The 22,986-nt window shown below is 40.7% G+C and overlaps 1 protein-coding gene across 1 annotated transcript in view; it reads right to left on the bottom strand.

Annotated features, from left to right (window-relative positions):
- Window positions 1–22,986, bottom strand: part of SREK1 (splicing regulatory glutamic acid and lysine rich protein 1) — a gene marked incomplete in the record, with an annotated part of 208,720 nt that overhangs the window by 172,051 nt on the left and 13,683 nt on the right. The window contains 1 exon segment of the mRNA XM_053701343.1: window positions 1,586–1,719. Coding sequence (XP_053557318.1) covers window positions 1,586–1,719 — 134 coding nt within the window.

The following is a 22,986-nucleotide window of genomic DNA, read 5'->3' as shown; positions in this document are numbered from 1 at the left end:
CCCCAGAATAAAGTTTTATCACCAATATGTAATAAACATTTATATACCTCAAGCAAACGTTATATCTATTCAGTAATGGGAGTAAATAACAAAAATATTACCCTTTACAGCAAGCATGATACCAGTCGTTATTAAATCACTAATCAGGCTTACCTTAAATAAATCCGGTATTCTCAGCATTTTCTAGCTTATCTCTCTAGAAAAATTTAAACTGCATATACCTCAGAGCAGGAGACCCTGCACGCTATTCCCCCAGCTGAAGTTACCCATCTCTTCAGTTATGTGTGAGAACAGCAGTGGATCTTAGTTACAAACCGCTAAGATCATCAAAAACCACAGGCAGACTCTTCTTCAACCTTCTGTCTGAGGCTAAAATAGTACAACTCCGGTACCATTTGAAAATAAAAAACTTTTGATTGAAGATAAACTACATTAATGCACCACATCTCTCTAGCTACTTCCCTTGTCGAGAGCTGCAAGAGAATGACTGGGAGGTGGCAGTTAGGGGAGGAGCTATATAGACAGCTCTGCTGTGGGTGATCCTCTTGCAGCTTCCTGTTGGGAAGGAGAATATCCCACAAGTAATGGATGAATCCGTGGACTGGATACACCTTACAAGAGAAAAAAATCTGTCACTGCAAACTGATTTGCAATAGTATACTGTAGTTATTTTCACATCCCTTTTAGAGTGGACAGACTACTGAGAAAATGCCAGAGACATAAGAACAGAAAACAGGGCCAAGAGCCTCTTTTTCTAAAATTATTACCCTGGCTCCTTGACATACAAGTTGGGTCCCAAGTTTAATATGCTACAAATGGTTATTGGTATTGCAATATTAACTACCATAATCATTTATTTGGTTTGCTGCTATTTATTAAAGGTTGCGTTTCATGCAATCCATAACTTACAAATATTATCTTACTCACAGTGACTTGAGAAACAAATAGCAGCCAACTCCAATAGAATATCGATAAAATTATTCAAGGTAAGAATCATATCTATCATAACCTTGCTTGGGTCCTAAATTTAATATAAATGTATCATGTGTAGTGCATTCATAGGTTTTAAAAGTGAACATGGTACAACGTTTATTTTTTCCCTAGGATACTGATGACCTCATACTTATTTTTATTATCGAATATAGATATTGCATAAGAATGATTTTATTTTTATTTTCTCATTGATTTTAAATTAAGCTAAACTATGGCGAAATGTAATGTTATGTACCTATAATTTGCTACATCAAAGTATCAGCATTTACAAAATAAAGTGCTGGAATTGTTGTTGCACAAATGTACGGATATTGTCTACTGAAACTTTTAAAGAGATTTAGGTTCAGAGAACCTTCTTGAGAAAATGACCCACCAAGATTTATAGAATAATGTAATAACTTAGCTTTAGACCTATGCATAGGATGAACAAATTAAGGCTGTATAAAAACCAAGATCAAAAGTTATCAGGCGTTTCTAGTAAAACAGGGTTACCAGATGATAGACTATAAGACAAGCACAGCTTACTTTTCAGAGTGTATTTAAATATTATAAATCCAGTGAGCAACATCAAGACGACAACATTAATACCAACCTTCTGCGCAGGGTACTACTATCAAAGCTCTGTCAATAAAAACGGTGTTAGTTAGATGCTGGGCCACGCCGACACTCGAAGGATCACGGAACTTAACATAACATACTTTGGAGGAAAAAGCAAGAGGTGCATTGCTGTAAAACAAAAAGAGAACAAAACAATAATTAATATTGGGTATTGCAGCTGTTGAAAGCAAATCAAGGTTAATGTTTAAATTTGGCGTAGGCAAATTTATATTAAGTTTGAGAGCCAGTAACCTATTTAAAACGGGACAGCAAACACCATGAGATGTTTTACATAAAATCCATATTAACCCATACTTGGCTAGGGTCAGTAAAGAAAAGTATTACATTATTAACAACAAATAACCACATGTAATGTTTGCATAAAAGCCAGGGAAGGGATTTGTCAAGCCCTGGTTTAAAAAAAAAAATTGAATGCATATATTTATCTTAAAAATGGATTCCCTGAGAGATTAGACGCTGAATCTCACAATACTTGCCTAGGCGTTTTAAACAATAATGTGCAAAATGTGCAAGTGTAATGGATATCAAAATTCTTTACACCCTATTGAAATCTCGTCTTCTTTTCACAAGTGGTATTGTGTACAATTTTTGGCTGGTATTCTTAACCAATAAATGGTTTATGCCAATGTAGTAATTTGTAAGCAGTGTGAGCCTGCAGGACGTTTTTCTATGTGATTTGAGGACAATCACTGCTTAGCGAGAAAGTGTGGTATACAGAGAACCATAAGCGGTACTATGTGGGTTCAAAATTTAACCATGCACATTTTACTTTACTTGAGATGCTTTTATTTATTTGTATTAATTGTTACAATTGTATTATATTATTGGCTAATCCTTTATTATTGGATATTATTAAATCAGGAAATGATGTTTGTGGTGCGGCACGAGTATTCTGTATGAATTTTTTATATTAATCAGTACACAGACAACTGGTGAACTGGGTTTTCATGGAGAATCCCCCTTCCATTATAGGTTTACAGAATGGATGAGAGTCATCTACAAATAAGATTAAAGGTTCCTTTCTAATGTATGCCTGATGTCAAGAAGTACGGCGCGTGACTTTATACATACTTTGTACGTTTAATGCTACAAGTACATATAGAAGTGTTCAATTGTATCGTCCACATTTCTCATACTCATTGCCGTAAGGACCAGTGGTTCCTTCTCTTTAAGGCAGCAGAAGAGAATAAAAGAAAAGGGAAAGTATTCACATAACTTATGCTGTGAAGGACACGGGCTATTAAAAGGGACAAAAAACCTAAAATGTTTGTTTCTTTCATGATTCAGATAGATCACGCAATTTTAAACAACTTTCAAGTTTACTACCATTACCTAGTTTGTTTCATTTTATTGGTATCATTTGTTGAAAAGCATAGTGAGGTAGGCATTGAAGCAACACTACACTACTGGGAGCTAGCTGATTAGTGGCTACACATATATGCCTTCTGTCATCGGCTCATCTGAAGTGTTCGGCTAGCTTTCAGTAGTGCATTGCTTCCTCAGAAAAAGGATACCAAGAGAATGAAGCCAATTTGATAATAGAAATAAACTGGAAGTTATTTATTTTTTACATGTTATGCTCTATCAAACATGAAAGAAAAAAAATGTGGGTTTCATGTTCCTTTAAAACGCACCTATTGAAGAATACAACACCTCATCTGAAAGAGGGAGCCTGAATAAAGAAGAAAACGCGTACATATAATACTACATTTTGATTTCATGCTAAAATGTGGAATCCAAAGAGTTTGATTTTAGAAAGTAAAAAGTAGTGTTGTGGTTTAAGATACACGGTTATTAATAAAAACGAATAACCTTTTTGCATACTGGGCGGTGAATGCTAATTATAGGTATATCGGTGCATTTGAAGTATTATTTGTGTGGGTTACTCACTAGAAAGAAAGGACTGGAATTAATGTAGTGACAAAATAATATTTATGTATTTGGCCCAGGGGTGTGAAATGGCTCCCTACTGAGTGAGGTTATGATTGTCTCTATCATGCTGACACCCCACATGTAGCAACTGGGTCCCACTCTTCTTTCAATTCAACATCCCTCAGGTTGGCAAGGCGATCTTCCGCGTACAGCTCTTTCTTCATCACTCCAAACATTTTCTATAGGATTGAGATCCAGGAGTTATTCCAATACACTGATCTTTTCTTAAGCCAGTTGGTTATTGGGGTGTGCGCTTCTGATCTTTGTCCTGTTGGAGTTGAAATTATTCTTCAACGCCAACTTTCTGTCAGGGGGCAGGAGGTTTTGCTTTTTTCATGCTAGAGGAGGCAGATCATTAGCAACCAATAAACCAGCATGCTGTCATTATTAGCCAGTGAGTACTTTGTCCCTAGGGATGATTAAGAATCAGTAACAATTCAAACAGCTTTAGCTAAACCTTTTCTTTCAAGCATTGTAACATGTTAAAATACCAATACTTTTTTATATCTGTTAAAAACCAGAAATGCTCTGCTTTCATAAAGCAGAGCATTCCATTATTTTATTGCTCTTGAGAAAGACGAAACATCGTTGAAACGCGTAGAGCTTTTGTTTATGAGCTTTTATCTATCTATCCATAGTGACACTTTTAAATAAATTTGTATCTTATGAATTTTCCTTGCTGCCTTTTGGAATCTTTTAATCACATCAGCGGGAGCGCTGTACAAGGAGCCGGATTCCTATTTTATCGGAGTAAGTATACCGCACATTTTGTTATCAGCTATACATTGTTTTGAGTACGTTAACCTGTATTCACAGCCACAGTGGATTTGGGGAATCTTTAATCGTAATACATCACACAGATTAACTCTTGAAGAGGAAGCTGGACTCTGAATTTTTTCAGAGTAAGTATACTGCACTAATTATGTGGTGTTGATCTACACACATAGAAATAAAGCCCTCCCATTCTCAGGCAATTTTGGAGCACCGAAGAAGAAATACCTGCGCCTCTATATCACACACCACTACATTTCATAAATCATTCCCTTGCTACACAGCAGTGAGAGACTGAATACCATCTTGCAAATTATTGAGGATTGGTCTTTCCATTTTAGAAGAAATACTTCTTTCTTGCTGTCCTATCTCAAAGGCTGTGTAGAATGTGCAAAAAAGTAAAATATTCAAGGATTGAAAAATGACAAACTAATAAGCATCTTTAAGGTTGCATTAACCCTCTGATAGCTTCATAGATAAGCTTTTCCATTCCTAGTCATCAATTTGCATTACGGCTAGATTGAGCCACTATGCAAATGTAAAATGTCAGTCTAAATAGAAACTAGATAAATGTCGGTAAATGATGCTAGCAAAGTCTGGATAGAATTACTATGTACAAAGGTAGCACTGAGCAGTACATGTCATGTCACAGTCAGTCATGGTAACCCGCAGAGCTGCAGCACAGATTGCAACATTTAATCAGAATGTCCTTGGCCTGTATTTCCCATGAGATGCTGCTAGTTGAAACGGCAGATGTTTGTAACAGGCACTCACGTGTCATTCCACCCTCTGGGTTCTGAAATTATCCTTCCTGTCCTCCAAAGAAAGCAAAGTCTGGATGTAGTGAGTGGGGAGTCACTGGCTGTGGCAAGGTGGTGACTTTCACTGACCTAGCCAGGGGAAGGCTGCTCGCCTGGCCCCATGTATAAGAGCTAGGGAGGGAAAAACACTGAACTTAAACAAATGAGGGAGAAAGAAGGGAATGAAGAGGCCTGAATTTTGTCTCATCCGTGGGTCAGCCCCAGTGATTGATAGGCAGATGTGAGAAATGCAAGATAAAGAGGACCTTAGTAATACAGTGACCAGCATATGTTATGCCTTGTGGTGCCATATCTCATCCATTTCTTACTGATGATCTTCGGTTTTCCATAAAACATGTCTTTTTAATCCCTTTCCTGATTTATGCGGTTATCATTGTAGTTTTACTTATAGATTATGAAATTGTTCTGTTGTGCAAGTTAAGATTCACAGATGCAGGTTTCTTTGTGTAAAGATAAATTACATTAAATGACAATAACAAATGAGTAGATGCTTTGGGGAGAAAAGGGTCTTCAAAAATGAATGATCTAAAATAAAGAAAGTCTGGCATAATAGGGGGTGTGATTACAGGCTTTACAGCAACAACAGCTCAAGTGTACTTTTCTTTTAATCATTAATACAAATGAACCTTTTTTTAGCACCAATTTCAATAAAAGTGTGGAGATTTGTGACATCCCCTCTCTGTATTCCTAGTCACCTGCACAGCTACATATAGAAGAAAATCATATCACATGATAATAAATTGTGTGTGTATTTTATATAGAATAATTGGAATTGTAAAATTGTGAAAAATTACATGCTCTATCTGAATCATGAAAAAAAAATTGGTTTCATGTCCCTGTAACCTTTTATAAATAACAGAAAATGTTATAATACAGTGCATATATACACATATACAAGGTACATAAACGATTTGTCTCTCATGATTCAGATAGAGCATGCAATTTTAATCAACTTTCCAATTAACTTCTATTATCTAATTTGCTTCATTCTCTTGATATCCTTTGTTGAAATGCATATCTAAACAGGCTCAGTAGCTGCTGATTGGTGGTTGCACATAGATGCCTCGTGATTGGCTCACCCATGTACATTGCTAATTTTTTCAACAAAGGATACCTAAAGAATGAAGAAAATTTAAATAGGGATTTGGAATGTTGTAGAAAAGTGTATTCACTGTCTGAATCATGAAAGAAAAATGTTGGGTTTCATGTCCCTTTAAAGTGAATGTCAATTTTGATGCTAAAGTGCCCGGTTTTTAAAAATCCGATTAAAAAACAAAATTTATGCTTACCTGATAAATTTATTTCTCTTCTGGTGTATCCAGTCCACAGGTTCATCCATTACTTGTGGGATATTCACCTTCCCAACAGGCAGCTGCAAGAGGACACCCACAGCAGAGCTGTCCATATAGCTCCTCCCCTAACTGCCACCCCCAGTCATTCGAACGAAGACAAGCAAGAAAAAAAGTAGAAACTATAGGGTGCAGTGGTGACTGTAGTTTAAAAATAAAAAGCACCTGTCTTAAAATGACAGGGCGGGCCGTGGACTGGATACACCACAAGAGAAATAAATTTATCAGGTAAGCATAAATGTTGTTTTCTCTTGTAAAGGTGTATCCAGTCCACGGGTTCATCCATTACTTGTGGGATACCAATACCAAAGCTTTAAGACACTGATGAAGGGAGGGACAAGGCAGGAACTTAAACGGAAGGCACCACTGCCTGTAAGACCTTTCTCCCAAAAATAGCCTCCGAAGAAGCAAAAGTATCAAATTTGTAGAATTTAGAAAAAGTATGAAGCGAAGACCAAGTCGCCGCCTTACAAATCTGTTCAACAGAAGCCTCATTTTTAAAAGCCCATGTGGAAGCCACCGCTCTAGTGGAATGAGCAGTAATTCTTTCAGGAGGCTGCTGGCCAGCAGTCTCATAAGCTAAGCGGATTAAGCTTCTTAGCCAAAAAGAAAGAGAAGTTGCCAACGCCTTTTGGCCTCTCCTCTGTCCAGAGTAGACAACAAACAAAGCAGATGTTTGACGAAAATCCTTCGTAGCTTGTAAATAAAACTTTAAAGCACGAACCACATCAAGGTTGTGTAAGAGACGTTCCTTATTTGAAGAAGGATTAGGACAAAATGAAGGAACAACAATCTCCTGATTGATATTTTTATTAGATACCAATTTATGAAGAAACCCAGGTTTGGTACGTAAAACTACCTTATCTCCATGGAAAATCAGATAAGGGGAATCACACTGTAAAGCAGATAACTCCGAAACGCTTCGAGCCGAGGAGATAGCTACTAAAAACAGAAATTTCCAAGATAAAAGTTTAATATCTATGAAATGCAAAGGTTCAAACGGAACCCCTTGAAGAACTTTAAGAACTAAATTTAAACTCCATGGCGGAGCAAAAGGTTTAAACACAGGCTTGATTCTAACCAAAGCCTGACAAAACGCCTGGACGTCTGGAACCTCAGCCAGACGTTTGTGCAAAAGAATAGACAGAGCAGAAATCTGTCCCTTTAGGGAACTAGCTGACAATCCCTTCTCCAATCCCTCTTGGAGAAAGGATAATATCCTAGGAATCCTGACTTTACTCCATGAGTAACCCTTGGATTCACACCAATGAAGATATTTACACCATATCTTATTATAGATTTTCCTGGTTACTCGGAAAAACCACGCTTTGATAGAATCAAGCGTTCAATCTCCAAGCAGTCAGACGCAGAAGTAGAAGGTCCTGCCTTAGCGGCAGAGTCCATGGTGGAAAAGATGACCACGCAGGAGCTATCAAAATCCCCAAAGCTGTCTCCTGCTTGATCTTGGCGATCAGACAATGGAGCAGAGGAAACGGTGGAAACACATAAGCCAGGCTGAAGGACCAGGGCGCTGCTAGAGCATCTATCAGCGCTGCCTTGGGATCCCTGGACCTGGACCCGTAACAAGGAAGCTTGGCATTCTGACGAGACGCCATGAGATCCAGTTCTGGTTTGCCCCATAGTTGAATCAACTGGGCAAATACCTCCGGATGAAGCTCCCACTCCCCGGATGAAAAGTCTGCCGACTTAGAAAATCTGCCTCCCAGTTCTCTACTCCTGGGATATGGATAGCTGAGAGATGGCAAGAGTGAACCTCTGCCCATAGAATTATCTTTGAAACCTCCAACATTGCCAGGGGGCTCCTTGTTCCCCCCTGATGGTTGATATAGGCTACAGTCGTGATGTTGTCCGACTGAAATCTGATGAACCTGACCGCAGCTAGCTGGGCCAAGCCTGAAGAGCATTGAATATCCCTCTTAGTTTCAGAATGTTTATCGGAAGAAGGGCTTCCTCCTGAGTCCACGAACCCTGAGACTTCAGGGAGTTCCAGACTGCACCCCAGAAGGCTGGCATCTGCCGTCACTATAGTCCATTCTGGCCTGTGGAAACTCATTCCTCTGGACAGATGGACCCGAGATAGCCACCAGAGAAGAGAATCCCTGGTCTCTTGATCCAGATTTAGTAGAGGGGACAAATCTGTGTAATCCCCATTCCACTGATTGAGCATGCAAAGTTGCAGTGGTCTGAGATGTAGGCGGGCAAACGGAACTATGTCCATTGCCGCTACCATTAAGCCGCTTACTTCCATACACTGAGCCACTGACGCTGAGAAGTGGAATAAAGAGCACGGCACGAAGTTAGAAGCTTTGACAACCTGACCTCTGTCAGAAAAATTTTCATTTCTACTGAAACTATCAGAGTTCCTAGGAAGGAAACTCTTGTGAGAGGGGAGAGAGAACACTTTCCTTCGTTCACCTTCCACCTGTGAGACCTCAGGAATGCCAGAACAATGTCCGTATGGGACCTGGCGATTTGGAAAGTCGACGCCTGTATCAGAATGTCGTCTAGGTAAGGGGCTACTGCTATGCCCCGCAGCCTTAGACCCGCCAGAAGGGACCTTAGAACCTTCGAAAAGATTCTTGGTGCCGTGGCTAACCCGAAGGGAAGAGCCACAAACTAGTAATGCCTGTCTAGGAAGGCGAACCTGAGAAAACATAATTTATGTAAGAACTTACCTGATAAATTCATTTCTTTCATATTAGCAAGAGTCCATGAGCTAGTGACGTATGGGATATACATTCCTACCAGGAGGGGCAAAGTTTCCCAAACCTCAAAATGCCTATAAATACACCCCTCACCACACCCACAATTCAGTTTAACGAATAGCCAAGAAGTGGGGTGATAAAAAAGTGCGAAAGCATATAAAATAAGGAATTGGAATAATTGTGCTTTATACAAAAATCATAACCACCACAAAAAAAGGGCGGGCCTCATGGACTCTTGCTAATATGAAAGAAATGAATTTATCAGGTAAGTTCTTACATAAATTATGTTTTCTTTCATGTAATTAGCAAGAGTCCATGAGCTAGTGACGTATGGGATAATGACTACCCAAGATGTGGATCTTTCCACACAAGAGTCACTAGAGAGGGAGGGATAAAATAAAGACAGCCAATTCCTGCTGAAAATAATCCACACCCAAAAATAAAGTTTAATGAAAAACATAAGCAGAAGATTCAAACTGAAACCGCTGCCTGAAGTACTTTTCTACCAAAAACTGCTTCAGAAGAAGAAAATACATCAAAATGGTAGAATTTAGTAAAAGTATGCAAAGAGGACCAAGTTGCTGCTTTGCAAATCTGGTCAACCGAAGCTTCATTCCTAAACGCCCAAGAAGTAGAAACTGACCTAGTAGAATGAGCTGTAATTCTTTGAGGCGGAGTTTTACCCGACTCAACATAGGCAAGATGAATTAAAGATTTCAACCAAGATGCCAAAGAAATGGCAGAAGCTTTCTGGCCTTTTCTAGAACCGGAAAAGATAACAAATAGACTAGAAGTCTTACGAAAAGATTTCGTAGCTTCAACATAATATTTCAAAGCTCTAACAACATCCAAAGAATGCAACGATTTCTCCTTAGAATTCTTAGGATTAGGACATAATGAAGGAACCACAATTTCTCTACTAATGTTGTTGGAATTCACAACTTTAGGTAAAAATTCAAAAGAAGTTCGCAACACCGCCTTATCCTGATGAAAAATCAGAAAAGGAGACTCACAAGAAAGAGCAGATAATTCAGAAACTCTTCTGGCAGAAGAGATGGCCAAAAGAAACAAAACTTTCCAAGAAAGTAATTTAATGTCCAATGAATGCATAGGTTCAAACGGAGGAGCTTGAAGAGCTCCCAGAACCAAATTCAAACTCCAAGGAGGAGAAATTGACTTAACAGGTTTTATACGAACCAAAGCTTGTACAAAACAATGAATATCAGGAAGAATAGCAATCTTTCTGTGAAAAAGAACAGAAAGAGCAGAGATTTGTCCTTTCAAAGAACTTGCGGACAAACCCTTATCTAAACCATCCTGAAGAAACTGTAAAATTCTCGGTATTCTAAAAGAATGCCAAGAAAAATTATGAGAAAGACACCAAGAAATATAAGTCTTCCAGACTCTATAATATATCTCTCGAGATACAGATTTACGAGCCTGTAACATAGTATTAATCACAGAGTCAGAGAAACCTCTTTGACCAAGAATCAAGCGTTCAATCTCCATACCTTTAAATTTAAGGATTTCAGATCCCGATGGAAAAAAGGACCTTGTGACAGAAGGTCTGGTCTTAACGGAAGAGTCCACGGTTGGCAAGAGGCCATCCGGACAAGATCCACATACCAAAACTTGTTTGGCCATGCCGGAGCTACCAGCAGAGCAAACGAGCATTCCTTCAGAATCTTGGAGATTACTCTTGGAAGAAGAACTAGAGGCGGAAAGATATAGGCAGGATGATACTTCCAAGGAAGTGATAATGCATCCACTGCCTCCGCCTGAGGATCCCGGGATCTGGACAGATACCTGGGAAGTTTCTTGTTTAGATGGGACGCCATCAGATCTATTTCTGGAAGTTCCCACATTTGAACAATCTGAAGAAATACCTCTGGGTGAAGAGACCATTCGCCCGGATGCAACGTTTGGCGACTGAGATAATCCGCTTCCCAATTGTCTATACCTGGGATATGAACCGCAGAGATTAGACAGGAGCTGGATTCCGCCCAAACCAAAATTCGAGATACTTCTTTCATAGCCAGAGGACTGTGAGTCCCTCCTTGATGATTGATGTATGCCACAGTTGTGACATTGTCTGTCTGAAAACAAATGAACGATTCTCTCTTCAGAAGAGGCCAAAACTGAAGAGCTCTGAAAATTGCACGGAGTTCCAAAATATTGATAGGGAATCTCAGGAGGTGAGATTACCGAACTCCTTGTGCCGTCAGAGATCCCCACACAGCTCCCCAACCTGTGAGACTTGCATCTGTTGAAATTACAGTCCAGGTCGGAAGCACAAAAGAAGCCCCCTGAATTAAACGATGGTGATCTGTCCACCATGTTAGAGAGTGTCGAACAATCGGTTTTAAAGATATTAATTGAGATATCTTCGTGTAATCCTTGCACCATTGCTTCAGCATACAGAGCTGAAGAGGTCGCATGTGAAAACGAGCAAAGGGGATCGCGTCCGATGCAGCAGTCATAAGACCTAGAATTTCCATGCATAAGGCTACCGAAGGGAATGATTGTGACTGAAGGTTTCGACAAGCTGCAATCAATTTTAGACGTCTCTTGTCTGTTAAAGACAGAGTCATGGACACTGAATCCATCTGGAAACCCAGAAAGGTTACCCTTGTCTGAGGAATCAAAGAACTTTTTGGTAAATTGATCCTCCAACCATGATCTTGAAGAAACAACACAAGTCGATTCGTATGAGATTCTGCTAAATGTAAAGACTGAGCAAGTACCAAGATATCGTCCAAATAAGGAAATACCACAATACCCTGTTCTCTGATTACAGACAGAAGGGCACCGAGAACCTTTGTAAAAATTCTTGGAGCTGTAGCTAGGCCAAACGGCAGAGCCACAAACTGGTAATGCTTGTCCAGAAAAGAGAATCTCAGGAACTGATAATGATCTGGATGAATCGGAATATGCAGATATGCATCCTGTAAATCTATTGTGGACATATAATTCCCTTGCTGAACAAAAGGCAAGATAGTCCTTACAGTTACCATCTTGAACGTTGGTATTCTTACATAACGATTCAATATTTTTAGATCCAGAACTGGTCTGAAGGAATTCTCCTTCTTTGGTACAATGAAGAGATTTGAATAAAACCCCATCCCCTGTTCCAGAACTGGAACTGGCATAATTACTCCAGTCAACTCTAGATCTGAAACACATTTCAGAAATGCTTGAGCTTTTACTGGATTTACTGGGACACGGGAAAGAAAAAATCTCTTTGCAGGAGGTCTCATCTTGAAACCAATTCTGTACCCTTCTGAAACAATGCTCTGAATCCAAAGATTGTGAACAGAATTGATCCAAATTTCCTTGAAAAAACGTAACCTGCCCCCTACCAGCTGAGCTGGAATGAGGGCCGCACCTTCATGTGGACTTAGAAGCAGGCTTTGCCTTTCTAGCTGGCTTGGATTTATTCCAGACTGGAGATGGTTTCCAAACTGAAACTGCTCCTGAGGATGAAGGATCAGGCTTTTGTTCTTTGTTGAAACGAAAGGAACGAAAACGATTATTAGCCCTGCTTTTACCTTTAGATTTTTTATCCTGTGGTAAAAAAGTTCCTTTCCCACCAGTAACAGTTGAAATAATGGAATCCAACTGAGAACCAAATAATTTGTTACCCTGGAAAGAAATGGAAAGTAAAGTTGATTTAGAAGCCATATCAGCATTCCAAGTTTTAAGCCATAAAGCTCTTCTAGCTAAAATAGCTAGAGACATAAACCTGACATCAACTCTGATAATATCAAAAATGGCATCACAGATAAAATTATTAGCATGCTGTAGAAGAATAATAATATCATGAGAATCATGATGTGTTACTTGTTGCGCTAAAGTTTCCAACCAGAAAGTTGAAGCTGCAGCAACATCAGCCAAAGATATAGCAGGTCTAAGAAGATTACCTGAACACAGATAAGCTTTTCTTAGAAAGGATTCAATTTTCCTATCTAAAGGATCCTTAAACGAAGTACCATCTGACGTAGGAATAGTAGTACGTTTAGCAAGGGTAGAAATAGCCCCATCAACTTTAGGGATTTTGTCCCAAAATTCTAATCTGTCAGACGGCACAGGATATAATCGCTTAAAACGTTTAGAAGGAGTAAATGAATTACCCAATTTATCCCATTCTTTGGAAATTACTGCAGAAATAGCATTAGGAACAGGAAAAACTTCTGGAATAACCACAGGAGCTTTAAATACCTTATCCAAACGTTTAGAATTAGTATCAAGAGGACCAGAATCCTCTATTTCTAAAGCAATTAGTACTTCTTTAAGTAAAGAACGAATAAATTCCATTTTAAATAAATATGAAGATTTATCAGCATCAACCTCTGAGACAGAATCCTCTGAACCAGAAGAGTCATCAGAATGATGATGTTCATTTAAAAATTCATCTGTAGGGAGAGAAGTTTTAAAAGATTTTTTACGTTTACTAGAAGGAGAAATAACAGACATAGCCTTCTTTATGGATTCAGAAACAAAATCTCTTATATTATCAGGAACATTCTGCACCTTAGATGTTGAAGGAACTGCAACAGGCAATGGTACTTTACTAAAGGAAATATTATCTGCTTTAACAAGTTTGTCATGACAATCAATACAAACAACAGCTGGAGGAATAGCTACCAAAAGTTTACAGCAGATACACTTAGCTTTGGTAGATCCAGCACTAGACAGCGATTTTCCTGTAGTATCTTCTGACTCAGATGCAACGTGAGACATCTTGCAATATGTAAGAGAAAAAACAACATATATATAAAGCAAAAATTGATCAAATTCCTTAAATGACAGTTTCAGGAATGGGAAAAAATGCCAAAGAACAAGCTTCTAGCAACCAGAAGCAATGAAAAATGAGACTTAAATAATGTGGAGACAAAAGCGACGCCCATATTTTTCGCGCCAATAAGACGCCCACATTATTTGGCGCCTAAATGCTTTTTGGCGCCAAAATGACGCCACATCCGGAACGCCGACATCTTTGGCGCAAAATAACGTCTAAAAATGACGCAACTTCCGGCGACACGTATGACGCCGGAAACGGAAACTAATTTTTGCGCCAAAAAAGTCCGCGCCAAGAATGACGCAATAAAATGAAGCATTTTCAGCCCCCGCGAGCTTAACAGCCCACAGGGAAGAGTCAAATTTTTGAAGGTAAGAAAAAATGATTAAATCAAATGCATTATCCCAAATATGAAACTGACTGTCTGAAAATAAGGAAAGTTGAACATTCTGAGTCAAGGCAAATAAATGTTTGAATACATATATTTAGAACTTTATAAACAAAGTGCCCAACCATAGCTTAGAGTGTCACAGAAAATAAGATTTACTTACCCCAGGACACTCATCTACATGTTTGTAGAAAGCCAAACCAGTACTGAAACGAGAATCAGCAGAGGTAATGGTATATATAAGAGTATATCGTCGATCTGAAAAGGGAGGTAAGAGATGAATCTCTACGACCGATAACAGAGAACCTATGAAATAGACCCCGTAGAAGGAGATCACTGCATTCAAATAGGCAATACTCTCCTCACATCCCTCTGACATTCACTGCACGCTGAGAGGAAAACCGGGCTCCAACTTGCTGCGGAGCGCATATCAACGTAGAATCTAGCACAAACTTACTTCACCACCTCCATCGGAGGCAAAGTTTGTAAAACTGAATTGTGGGTGTGGTGAGGGGTGTATTTATAGGCATTTTGAGGTTTGGGAAACTTTGCCCCTCCTGGTAGGAATGTATATCCCATACGTCACTAGCTCATGGACTCTTGCTAATTACATGAAAGAAACTGATGATGATCTCTGTGTATCGGAATGTGTAGATAAGCATCCTTTAAGTCCACGGTAGTCATATATTGACCCTCCTGGATCATAGGTAGGATGGTTCGAATAGTCTCCGTCTTGAAGGATGGGACCCTGAGAAATTTGTTTAGGATCTTGAGATCCAAGATTGGTCTGAAAGTTCCCTCTGTTTTGGGAACTATAAACAGATTTGAATAGAAGCCCTGCCACTGTTCCTCCCTTGGAACTGGGTGGATCACTCCCATAACCAGTAGGTCTTGAACGCAACGTAAGAATGCCCCTCTCTTTATCTGGTTTGCAGATAATTGTAAGAGATGAAATCTCCCCTGTGGAGATGAAGCTTTGAAATCCAGAATATATCCCTGGGAAACAATCTCCAGAGCCCAGGGATCCTGGACATCTCTTGTCCAAGCCTGGGCGAAGAGAGAAAGTTTGCCCCCCACTAGATCCGGTCCCGGATCGGGGGCTACTCCTTCATGCTGTCTTAGAGGGGGCAGCAGGTTTTTTGGCCTGCTTCCCCTTGTTCCAAGCCTGGTTAGGTCTCCAGACTGGCTTGGACTGGGCAAAATTTCCCTCTTGTTTTGCAGTAGAGGAAGTTGGAGCTGTGCCACTCTTGAAGTTTCGAAAGGAACGAAAATTAGTCTGTTTGGTCTCTACCTGTAGAGCCTCCTCAAGAGACTCGAACCAGAAAGCCGCTGCAGCAGTGACTGGGGAAATGCATGCAAGAGGCTGGAGACTAAAACCTTGTTGTATAAAGATTTTTTTAAGGAAACCCTCTAATTCTTTTATCCATTGGATCTAGGAAAGCACAACTGTCCTCAACAGGGATAGTTGTATGCTTAGCTAGGGTAGAGACTGCTCCCTCCACCTTAGGGACTGACTGCCACGAGTCCCATGTTGCGGCATCTATAGGAAACATCTTTTTAAAAGCAGGAGGGGGAGAGAACGGTACACCTGGTCTATCCCATTCCTTAGTAATCATTTCTGAAAACATCAGTGTAAACAGGCACTGCAAAGTATTTGTCCATTTTACACAATTTCTCTGTATTTCTCTGTATTTGTTCTAGCCCCAGAGCTGTCTCGCTTTCCTTGTAACCCTGGCAGTTTGGACAATACCTCTGTGAGGGTATGATTCATAACTGCCGCCATGTCTTGTAAAGTAAACGCATTGGACGCGCTAGATGTACTTGCCGTCACTTGAGCGGGAGTTATAGGTTCTGAAACGTGGGGTGAGCTAGATGGCATAACCTCCCTTTTGTCAGTCTGAGAAACCTCTGGTGATAAATCTTTAAAAGCCATAATATGGTCTTTATAACTTATAGAAAGGTCAGTACATTTGGTACACATTCTAGGAGGGGGTTCCCACAATGGCTTCTAAACATAATGAACAAGCAGTTTCCTCTATGTCAGACATGTTTAACAGACTAGTAATGAGACCAGCAAGCTTGGAAAACACTTTAATAAATTTGAAAAAGCAATTACACAGAAACGGTACTGTGCCGTTACGGGAAAAAAAAAAAAAAAAAAAACTACCACATAAACTGCAAAACAGTGTTAAAAAGTAGTAAACTATGAAATTTTTACAGTGTGTATAAGGGACTAAAGCAGCATTCCACCCACTTGCAAATGGATGATTAACCCCTTAGGCCCAAAAATGGATTAGAAAAACATTAAAACCGTTAACAAACAGTCAAACACACTGCCACAGCTCTGCTGTGGCTCCTACCTGCCCTTAAACACGATTTTTGCAGGAAAAAAACCTGCTATAGTGGTCCTAGATACCAGAGGACTCCTTTAGGGAAGCTGGATGTCTCAGTCTGAAAATCAACTGCGCATTTAGAGCGCGAAAATAGGCCGCTCCCACCATACACTCAATGTCAGAGGGCCTTAAAAAAGTACTCCTAGGAGTAATCTAACTAGCCATGTGGAAAACTAGGCCCCAAATAAAGATTTATCACCCTCAGAGAAAAACATAATTTATGCTTACCTGATAAATTCCTTTCTTCTGTTGTGTGATCAGTCCACGGGTCATCATTACTTCTGGGATATAACTCCTCCCCAACAGGAAATGCAAGAGGATTCACCCAGCAGAGCTGCATATAGCTCCTCCCCTCTACGTCACTCCCAGTCATTCGACCAAGAATCAACGAGAAAGGAGAAACCAAGGGTGAAGTGGTGACTGGAGTATAATTTAAAAAATATCTACCTGCCTTAAAAAACAGGGCGGGCCGTGGACTGATCACACAACAGAAGAAAGGAATTTATCAGGTAAGCATAAATTATGTTTTCTTCTGTTATGTGTGATCAGTCCACGGGTCATCATTACTTCTGGGATACCAATACCAAAGCAAAAGTACACGGATGACGGGAGGGATAGGCAGGCTCTTTATACAGAAGGAACCACTGCCTGAAGAACCTTTCTCCCAAAAATAGCCTCCGAAGAAGCAAAAGTGTCAAATTTGTAAAATTTGGAAAAAGTATGAAGCGAAGACCAAGTTGCAGCCTTGCAAATCTGTTCAACAGAGGCCTCATTCTTAAAGGCCCAAGTGGAAGCCACAGCTCTAGTAGAATGAGCTGTAATTCTTTCAGGAGGCTGCTGTCCAGCAGTCTCATAGGCTAAACGAATTATGCTACGAAGCCAGAAGGAGAGAGAGGTAGCCGAAGCCTTATGACCTCTCCTCTGACCAGAGTACACGACAAACAGGGAAGACGTTTGTCGAAAATCCTTAGTTGCCTGAAAGTAGAACTTGAGGGCACGAACTACATCCAGATTGTGTAGAAGACGTTCCTTCTTTGAAGAAGGATTCGGGCACAGAGAAGGAACCACGATCTCTTGATTGATGTTCCTGTTAGTGACTACCTTAGGTAAGAACCCAGGTTTAGTACGCAGAACTACCTTATCTGAATGAAAAATCAAATAAGGAGAATCACAATGTAAAGCTGATAACTCAGAGACTCTCCGAGCCGAAGAAAAAGCCATTAAAAATAACACTTTCCAAGATAACAACTTTATATCAATGGAATGAAGGGGTTCAAACGGAACTCCTTGTAGAACGTTAAGAACAAGGTTTAAACTCCATGGCGGAGCAACAGTTTTAAACACAGGCTTGATTCTAGCTAAAGCCTGACAAAAGGCCTGGACGTCTGGATTTTCTGACAGACGCCTGTGCAACAAGATGGACAGAGCTGAGATCTGTCCCTTTAATGAACTAGCCGATAAACCCTTTTCTAAACCTTCTTGTAGAAAGGACAATATCCTAGGAATCCTAACCTTACTCCAGGAGTAACCTTTGGATTCGCACCAGTATAGGTATTTACGCCATATCTTATGGTAAATCCTTCTGGTAACAGGCTTCCTAGCCTGTATCAGGGTATCAATAACCGACTCAGAAAAACCACGTTTTGATAAAATCAAGCGTTCAATTTCCAAGCAGTCAGCTTCAGAGAAGTTAGATTTTGATGTTTGAATGGACCCTGTATCAGAAGGTCCTGTCTTAGAGGTAGAGACCAAGGCGGACAGGATGACATGTCCACTAGATCTGCATACCAAGTCCTGCGTGGCCATGCAGGCGCTATTAGAATCACTGATGCTCTCTCCTGTTTGATTTTGGCAATCAATCGAGGAAGCAGCGGGAAGGGTGGAAACACATAAGCCATCCCGAAGTTCCAAGGTGCTGTCAAAGCATCTATCAGAACCGCTCCCGGATCCCTGGATTTGGACCCGTAGCGAGGAAGTTTGGCGTTCTGGCGAGACGCCATGAGATCTATTTCTGGTTTGCCCCAACGTCGAAGTATTTGGGCAAAGACCTCCGGATGAAGTTCCCACTCCCCCGGATGAAAAGTCTGGCGACTCAAGAAATCCGCCTCCCAGTTCTCCACTCCCGGGATGTGGATTGCTGACAGGTGGCAAGAGTGAGACTCTGCCCAGCGAATTATCTTTGATACTTCCATCATTGCTAGGGAGCTTCTTGTCCCTCCTTGATGGTTGATGTAAGCTACAGTCGTGATGTTGTCCGACTGAAACCTGATGAACCCCCGAGTTTTTAACTGGGGCCAAGCCAGAAGGGCATTGAGAACTGCTCTCAATTCCAGAATGTTTATTGGTAGGAGACTTTCCTCCTGATTCCATTGTCCCTGAGCCTTCAGAGAATTCCAGACAGCGCCCCAACCTAGTAGGCTGGCGTCTGTTGTTACAATTGTCCAGTCCGGCCGGCTGAATGGCATCCCCCTGGACAGATGTGGTCGAGAAAGCCACCATAGAAGAGAGTTTCTGGTCTCTTGATCCAGATTCAGAGTAGGGGACAAGTCTGAGTAATCCCCATTCCACTGACTCAGCATGCACAATTGCAGCGGTCTGAGATGTAGACGTGCAAAGGGTACTATGTCCATTGCTGCTACCATTAAGCCGATCACCTCCATGCATTGAGCTACTGACGGGAGTTGAATGGAATGAAGGACACGGCATGCATTTAGAAGCTTTGTTAATCTGTCTTCTGTCAGATAAATCTTCATTTCTACAGAATCTATAAGAGTCCCCAAGAATGGAACTCTTGTGAGAGGAAAGAGAGAACTCTTCTTTTCGTTCACTTTCCATCCATGCGACCTTAGAAATGCCAGAACTAACTCTGTATGAGACTTGGCAGTTTGAAAGCTTGAAGCTTGTATCAGAATGTCGTCTAGGTACGGAGCTACCGAAATTCCTCGCGGTCTTAGTACCGCCAGAAGGGCACCCAGAACCTTTGTGAAGATTCTTGGAGCCGTAGCCAATCCGAATGGAAGAGCTACAAACTGGTAATGCCTGTCTAAGAAGGCAAACCTTAGATACCGGTAATGATCTTTGTGAATCGGTATGTGAAGGTAAGCATCCTTTAAATCCACTGTGGTCATGTACTGACCCTTTTGGATCATGGGTAAGATTGTCCGAATAGTTTCCATTTTGAACGATGGAACTCTTAGGAATTTGTTTAGGATCTTTAAATCCAAGATTGGCCTGAAAGTTCCCTCTTTTTTGGGAACCACAAACAGGTTTGAGTAAAACCCTTGTCCTTGTTCCGACCGCGGAACCGGATGGATCACTCCCATTAATAACAGATCTTGTACACAGCGTAGAAACGCTTCTTTCTTTATCTGGTTTGTTGACAACCTTGACAGATGAAATCTCCCTCTTGGGGGAGAGAATTTGAAGTCTAGAAGGTATCCCTGAGATATGATCTCTAGCGCCCAGGGATCCTGAACATCTCTTGCCCAAGCCTGGGCGAAGAGAGAGAGTCTGCCCCCCACTAGATCCGGTCCCGGATCGGGGGCCCTCGATTCATGCTGTCTTAGGGGCAGCAGCAGGTTTCCTGGCCTGCTTGCCCTTGTTCCAGGACTGGTTAGGTTTCCAGCCTTGTCTGTAACGAGCAACGGCTCCTTCCTGTTTTGGTGCAGTGGAAGTTGGTGCTGCTCCTGCTTTGAAATTCCGAAAGGGACGAAAATTAGACTGTCTAGCCTTAGCTTTGGCTTTGTCTTGAGGCAGGGCGTGGCCCTTACCTCCTGTAATGTCAGCGATAATTTCTTTCAAACCGGGCCCAAATAAAGTTTGCCCTTTGAAAGGTATATTAAGTAATTTGGACTTAGAAGATACATCAGCTGACCAGGATTTTAGCCACAGCGCCCTACGTGCCTGAATGGCGAATCCTGAGTTCTTAGCCGTAAGTTTGGTTAAATGTACTACGGCCTCCGAAATGAATGAATTAGCTAGTTTAAGGACTCTAAGCCTGTCCGTAATGTCGTCCAGCGTAGCTGAACTAAGGTTCTCTTCCAGAGACTCCATCCAAAATGCTGCCGCAGCCGTAATCGGCGCGATGCATGCAAGGGGTTGCAATATAAAACCTTGTTGAACAAACATTTTCTTAAGGTAACCCTCTAATTTTTTATCCATTGGATCTGAAAAAGCACAGCTATCCTCCACCGGGATAGTGGTACGCTTAGCTAAAGTAGAAACTGCTCCCTCCACCTTAGGGACCGTTTGCCATAAGTCCCGTGTGGTGGCGTCTATTGGAAACATCTTTCTAAATATTGGAGGGGGTGAGAACGGCACACCGGGTCTATCCCACTCCTTAGTAACAATTTCAGTTAGTCTCTTAGGTATAGGAAAAACGTCAGTACTCGCCGGTACCGCAAAGTATTTATCTAACCTACACAATTTCTCTGGTATTGCAACAGTGTTACAATCATTAAGAGCCGCTAAAACCTCCCCTAGTAATACACGGAGGTTCTCCAATTTAAATTTAAAATTTGAAATATCTGAATCCAATCTGTTTGGATCAGAACCGTCACCCACAGAATGAAGCTCTCCGTCCTCATGCTCTGCAAGCTGTGACGCAGTATCAGACATGGCTCTAGTATTATCAGCGCACTCTGTTCTCACCCCAGAGTGATCACGCTTGCCCCTTAGTTCTGGTAATTTAGCCAAAACTTCAGTCATAACAGTAGCCATATCTTGTAATGTTATCTGTAATGGCCGCCCAGATGTACTAGGCGTCACAATATCACGCACCTCCCGGGCGGGAGATGCAGGTACTGACACGTGAGGCGAGTTAGTCGGCATAACTCTCCCCTCGCTGTTTGGTGAAATTTGTTCAATTTGTACAGATTGGCTTTTATTTAAAGTAGCATCAATACAGTTAGTACATAAATTTCTATTGGGCTCCACCTTGGCATTGGAACAAATGACACAGGTATCTTCCTCTGAGTCAGACATGTTTAACACACTAGCAAATAAACTTGCAACTTGGTTACAATCTTATTTAACAAAAACGTACTGTGCCTCAAAGAAGCACTAAACGATTAAATGACAGTTGAAATAATGAACTGAAAAACTGTTATAGCATCAATCCTTGAAAACAACACAACTTTTAGCAAAGGTTTGTTCCCATTAGTAAAGTAACAATAATTAAATTTGAAACGTAAAAATTACAGAGCAACGTTTTTAATCACAGTCAATATATAAGTCTCACAGCTCTGCTGAGAGAATCTACCTCCCTTCAAAGAAGTTTGAAGACCCCTGAGTTCTGTTAGATATGAACCGGATCATGCAGGAAATACAAGAGTAACTGACTGGAAATTTTTGATGCGTAGCAAAGAGCGCCAAAAACGGCCCCTCCCCCTCACACACAGCAGTGAGAGAGAAACGAAACTGTCACAATTAAAACAAGCAGCTGCCAAGTGGAAAAATAATGCCCAAACATTTATTCACTCAGTACCTCAGAAAATGCAAACGATTCTACATTCCAGCAAAAACGTTTAACATAATAAATACCTATTAAAAGGTTTAATGTACTTTTTACAGAGTAATTCCAGTGAAGTACCATCCCCAGAATACTGAAGTGTAGAGTATACATACATGTTATTATAACGGTATGGCAGGATTTTCTCATCAATTCCATTCAGAAAATAAAAACTGCTACATACCTCAATGCAGATTCATCTGCCCGCTGTCCCCTGATCTGAAGCTTTTACCTCCCTCAGATGGCCGAGAAACAGCAATATGATCTTAACTACTCCGGTTAAAATCATAGTAAAAACTCTGGTAGATTCTTCTTCAAACTCTGCCAGAGAGGCAATAACACGCTCCGGTGCTATTGTAAAATAACAAACTTTTGATTGAAGTTATAAAAACTAAGTATAATCACCATAGTCCTCTCACACATCCTATCTAGTCGTTCGGTGCAAGAGAATGACTGGGAGTGACGTAGAGGGGAGGAGCTATATGCAGCTCTGCTGGGTGAATCCTCTTGCATTTCCTGTTGGGGAGGAGTTATATCCCAGAAGTAATGATGACCCGTGGACTGATCACACATAACAGAAGAAAAAATATTTTTCTATAAACCATGCAAACGTTTTTACACTAAGTAATATGAGAATTAACATGAATATTACCCTTTTTTGCAAGCATGATCCCAGTCGTTGTTAAAT

The sequence above is a fragment of the Bombina bombina genome, chromosome 2, assembly GCF_027579735.1.
Source record: "Bombina bombina isolate aBomBom1 chromosome 2, aBomBom1.pri, whole genome shotgun sequence".
Classification (NCBI taxonomy): Eukaryota; Metazoa; Chordata; class Amphibia; order Anura; family Bombinatoridae; genus Bombina; species Bombina bombina.
The sequence above is the reverse complement of the archived record's forward strand: the minus strand, read 5'-3'. Positions and strand labels throughout refer to the sequence as shown.